The sequence below is a fragment of the Cicer arietinum genome, chromosome 3 (assembly GCF_000331145.2).
Source record: "Cicer arietinum cultivar CDC Frontier isolate Library 1 chromosome 3, Cicar.CDCFrontier_v2.0, whole genome shotgun sequence".
Classification (NCBI taxonomy): Eukaryota; Viridiplantae; Streptophyta; class Magnoliopsida; order Fabales; family Fabaceae; genus Cicer; species Cicer arietinum.
Window position 1 is genome coordinate 70,978,780 of NC_021162.2, and position 5,760 is coordinate 70,984,539.

At 35.9% G+C, this 5,760-nt stretch overlaps 1 protein-coding gene across 1 annotated transcript; it reads right to left on the reverse strand.

Moving 5' to 3' along the window:
* Positions 1 to 3: 3 nt before the first annotated feature.
* LOC101501577 (ABC transporter B family member 1-like) lies at positions 4 to 4,859 on the reverse strand (the record flags this gene model as incomplete). The annotated part of the gene is made up of 10 exons (XM_073366528.1): positions 4,128 to 4,859; positions 3,951 to 4,005; positions 3,623 to 3,798; positions 3,330 to 3,530; positions 2,746 to 3,005; positions 2,318 to 2,634; positions 2,003 to 2,226; positions 1,213 to 1,586; positions 377 to 1,091; positions 4 to 207 (listed from the first exon to the last, which is right to left on the reverse strand). Coding segments are annotated over exons 1-10 (2,991 nt in total), but the record flags the coding sequence as incomplete, so codon positions are not given.
* Positions 4,860 to 5,760: the final 901 nt, after the last annotated feature.

The following is a 5,760-nucleotide window of genomic DNA, read 5'->3' on the forward strand; positions in this document are numbered from 1 at the left end:
TATTCCGTATCCACTTCCAGAAATCTGTCCTTTCCAAAAGCACCTTTGTAGTGGTGTTTCAAGGTTGTAGGCGAAAAGGCGAACAATTTTTGATTCTGAATTGAAGGCTGCAACAGTCCTTACATTGGCTATTGCCTCTCCAGCTAGTTGTGTGGCTTTGGCATGAGCAGCTTCCAAATCACCAGAGAAACCAGTCATGAACATTTTCTGTACAAAACATAAAACAATAAATGACACAATTGAATTACAAAGCATGCCTGAAAGCACAGTTGTAAAAGTATCGAGTTAATTGTTAAACCCTTACAAGTTTACGATTCTAGGCCATGAAAACAATTAAACTTGTAAACTCTCAAAAAGAAAGTGTTAGAAAACAAACCTGCAAAACAGTGGCTGCAACAACAACAGGAAAAACAGCAATGAGGACAAGCGCAAGACGCCACTGCAACACGAAACCTGCAGTGCAAGCAACAAGCATAAGTGCAGTATTCTGCACAATTACCGAAATTCGGTCTCCAATGGCTGATCTGACATTGTTGGCATCAAGAGCCAGCCTTGCAGAAATCCTAGCACTCTCATTTTCCTCCTGATCAAACCATGCCATTTCATTCTTAAGCACTGCAGTCAGCATTTTCTCCCTGACACGTTTCGTAAGATTTTCGCCAACAATATCCCAGAAGAAGTGTTGTAATGTATTGAAAATAAATGCAGTTGATGAAAGGCCAATCAACAAGTAGCAGTACTTATCAATTTCTCGGATCATGTGTTTGTGGTCTGGATTGTAATAGACACTGAGGACAGCACTGAGAACATAGGCAAAGAAAGCACTAAGTGATCCGCAAACAACTGAGCCTATTGAGCCGATTAAAGCGTAAAGCCATTCAGGAGAGTTCATTTTTACTAGTCTCCAAAAGGAACTTGCTTGATCTTTGAAAGCAAGCTTTTCAAGCCTGTAATTTGGATGAGATGCATCAAGGGACAAACTAAAATCTGATGTAGAGAAATCAGATAGCCTTCGTGAGTACGGTGACCGGCCATAAGAAGAATTCCTGGCAATTATCGGCGAGCTAACCGAGTTTCTTGCACTTGAAGGCCTGCAGATAAAAAATGTCACGTTCCACTTGGAATATATCTACTAGTACTAGTTATAAGATGAACAATGAAAATGAAATAACTTCAAATAAGGAAAAAATGTTCAACATTGGTTAAAGCTACCTTGCACTACTCTTTCTAGCATTATTCATAGCAGTTTCATGTGCTATCTCCTGCATTTTAATAAGCTTGGCATAGACACCATTTTCACCTTTGGAGAAGAGTTCATCATGAGTTCCAATTTCAAAAACACTTCCTTGTTGAATCACTGCTACGAGGTCAGCTTTACGAATTGTGGAGAGGCGATGAGCAATTACAAGAGTTGTTCTGCCAATCATGAACCGGTCAAGCGCTTCTTGCACCAGTTTTTCTGATTCAGAGTCAAGTGCACTTGTTGCCTCATCGAGGAGAAGAATTGCAGGGTTTTTTAGCATTGCCCTTGCTATTGCTATTCTTTGTTTTTGCCCTCCAGAAAGTTGTAGCCCTCTTTCTCCTACCTGCCATTAACAAAATCATTTTTTTAGTAATTTGTGTTTAAGTACGCGGTCTAGTTTACACTATTACCCTTGAACAGTTATTCCTTGGATGGCTTTATGATTGATGAAGAACTTTTCAGTCTTCCTTATTTTATGTTATGAACACGCACATGTTGACTGAAGCATGTTACCCTCTTGGTCTTTTTCACATGCAATGCATGAACAGAATTTCCTGAAGCATGTTACCCTCTTGTCGTTGACCAAATCAATAGTCAAGACATCACCCTATATTTGTTATCCAGCTTTTTTTATTCTATTTAGTATTTTATTTTAAAAAATGTCCTTCTATAGTAGTTTTATCCAAGAAATTCAAATCTAATTATGTGATTAATTTAACAAAATCCAAGATGCATTTTCTGGAGCCATAGTTGACTAACCTGAGTTTCAAACCCTTCAGGAAGTTTGATGATGAATGAATGAGCATTAGCAACCCTAGCAGCTTCTTCAATCTCAACCTGGTTTGCGTCAGGCCTTCCCAAGAGTATATTTTCTCGAATCGTGGTAGCAAACAAAGCCGGCTCTTGGCTCACTAGTCCTATCTGTTGCCTCAACCATTTAAGCTTCAAAGTTTTAATGTCATGTCCATCCAACATAACTTGTCCTGCACCCAATTTTTGTATAAAACTTCCAATCTAAAAAAATCCAATCTTTCAAAACTAAAAAACTTTAATTTTCAAATGCATAAAAATCACCTGAAGTTGGGTCATAGAATCTCTCAATAAGGGAAACAACAGTGCTCTTGCCAGAGCCACTGCTACCAACCAAAGCCATGGTTTTTCCAGCAGGAACATTCAAGGAGAAATCATTGAGGATCAGAACCTCAGGCCTCGATGGGTAAGAAAAGTTCACATTTTTCAGCTCCACGAGTCCAGTAACTGTCTCCAATTCCAACCCAGATTCACTGTTTCTGTCTATATTAGGTTTGTGATCAATTATCCGGAAAATCTTCGCAGCTGCAACCCTCGCCTTTGTAAATGCAGCCATGCTAGGTGCAGACTGCCCCAAACCCCTGTGTAAATCAAATCATTAAATTTACATTAAACATTAAAAAACTGAATTTCAATCACTATGGTTTTGTTTTGTTGCTAAAACACAAAAATGCAATACTACTAGTACTCACAATCCACCAATCATGACAGCAAACATGGTTGCAATGGCAAGTCCTCCATTGGTGTAGTGATGTCTTACTAGATAGCCTCCATACCATAGCAGAAGTGCATAACAGCAGAACACAACAAAGTAAGTAGCGCCTAATCCCATTCCCTTTGCTAATCCAGTTTTGTAGCCAAGCTTCTGAGCAACCTTCAAGGCTGATGAGTAACCTTGTAGTGCTCGGGACTCCCCCACGAAAGACAGCACTACTCGTATTTGCAAGACTGTCTGCAATATCGACAACATAATTACCTCAGATCCACAAAAAGGGTGATTGAGAGAGATTATAATTTATAGTTTTATACTAAATCAAATGCTTTTTTTATGTCTTAACCCTTCAGTTCTTAGGGAAAAGGGACCATGATAATTTGAAGTTTGTCCAGGAGGTAAGTAAAGTTTGATCAATGATTATTCCACTCGGGATTAGAATACAGGCACTCCCTATTGATTTGTCCTTCTCATTAATCACTTGAGGCTGGTCAGTTGTGTGAATCAAATGCTCTTAAGTCTTAACTTTGAAAAGAAACAATATGTGATACTCTAACTCTTTACCTGTTCTACAATGTTGCCAGCTTGAGAAAGAGCTTCTTGGCTCTTACTAGAAAGCTTAGCCAAAGTGGTGGTGTGAATAGCTCCGATCACAGCTATCATAGGGACTACAGCAAGAGTAACCAAAGCCAATTGCCAAACAGCAGTGAAGCCAACAACAAAACCAGAAACAAAAGTAGCCATGTAGTGAATGAAATTTCCCAACTGAAAACCAAGCATATACACAAGTCAAAAACTAGTCCAATCTAATGACACTGACACAAGAAAAGAAACACATTAACACTTGCTCATCAAACCTTCTCACTAATGGCATCCTGGACCATGACAGCATCAGTGTTGATGGCAAAAACAACATCAGAAGTTCGAACCTCGGTGTCAAAGAACTCAATGTCTTGTTTCAATGCAGCTTCTAAGTACTTGATCCTCATCTTGGTTGATTGTCGCTCTCCGGTCCACATCCAACAAGAAATCTCTGCAACAAGTTCAACCCTCTTTTCATCCATAACTCTAAACAATTGAAAATTAAAACTTCAAAAGCAAAAACAGAAACAGAAACTTGTTCTTAATGGGTGATGAGGCAATGAATTAAATTTCAATTTCAATTTTCAATTGGAAAAAACTAACCTGCCCATGAAGATGCCCAAATAGCAGCACCAACCACAAGGAAGTAAAATGCATACTGCAAAAACAACATTACCTCAAACTCCAAAACAATTCACACCCACTTTCCAAAAATAGAACTCAATAAAAAAAAAATAAAGCATAAAACTTTGAATTATACTATCTAGATATTTTTTTTACCTTGACAACTTCATGTGTCATCTTGTCCAAATTATTAGCATTAGACCCAAAAGAGTTAACAAGATCCGCAAAGAATCTAAGGAAAATAGGCAAAGAACAACCATGAACAATTGCTCCAACAGTTCCAATTGTCATAAGAATATAATCCAACCCATCAGCAAATCTGAAAAGCTCTCCAAACCCAACAGAAGGAACACTCTCAGTCTTAATCTTCTTCTCCTCAATACCACCATCTTTATTTGGTTCTGATGTTTCCACCATTTCCTTTGAAACTTGATGTTGCTGAGAATCAATAACAGTAGCAGTAGCACCTTCCTCTGTTACTGTTGGTAGGTTTCCTTTAAAAGACTCAGAATTGTTGTGAGTATTATCAACATCATCATCACGCCCTACAAGCTCAAGACCTTGCATTTCAGACCATTTCCACTGTTCAATAGTCTTTATCTCCTCAGATTCTTTTGACATTTCATAAATTCCTAAGCTTTTTTCTTTTATACATAAACACAAACACAACGTCTTCACTCTTGTTTATTACAATTATCTATCTCACTAAACTCTACCTGCTTTTTTCTGATCCTAACTAACTTTTCTACTCTCTCTCTCTCTCTAGATAGAAGAAATATTTATTTTGATTTCAGTGTGTTTGATATTGGTGGGGTGTGTGTTGTTGGCATATTCGTCACTTTAACTTGTTCTGTGAGGAGAGGGAACAAGAACGGTTATTGGGTTAATGTTAAGTGTGTTTTTTTTTTCTTGGTCAGTAAAAAACACCGAAAGTGATAGGTGGTGAGAACCTAGCTAAGACAGAAAAAGTTTGGAGAAAAAGTGAGAGATAAAGGTTTGATTTTCCACCCGACAAGGAATACTGTTTCTTTGAAAATTCAATCAACACACAAAGATTATTTACTACTATAATTTTATGCTTTCAAGTAGTTATAACTGTTGGTAAATTTTGTTGTTTTTTAACTAATATCAACTCATTTTTACTCTTTGCTATGGCATTTATCGTGGCTGGTATATCTCATAATTATGTGTTATACTTCATCATTAAATTCCTTCTTTCGGAGAGTACTAATATCTAGTGTAAATATTAAAGATGTGATCAAACTAAGGTTATTCAATGATAGCTGGTATGACTTTGTATGATTTTTTTGCTATTCATCGATATGATTTTTTTTTTCTGATATATATATATATATATCATAATATTTGTCGAATTTAATCGACTTATATTGCATGATTATATTTTTTTTATAGTTATAAATTGACCTCATAAAAATTATCAGTTGTTTGATCAAGATCATTAAATAGATTTAAAATTTTAACTTTCTTAATTAATATATTATAATTATTTATTATATTTAACTGATATATCTCGTAATTAGATTGCTACTATCATAGATTTCAATAATATCAATTTTAAATAATATTTGCATAGTTAATTTTTTAATTTTCACTTCAATACAAAGTTAATTAGATAAAATAAAAATTGAATGAAATAAAGAAGACCTTAAGAGAAATTTTTCTTGGCACATGTTTGAATGCGAGATGCATTTGCTAAAATTACAGATTAAAACTTTAATAAAATCATAATAATTGGCAAAAATTAATTTACAACGATTTCAAACATGAA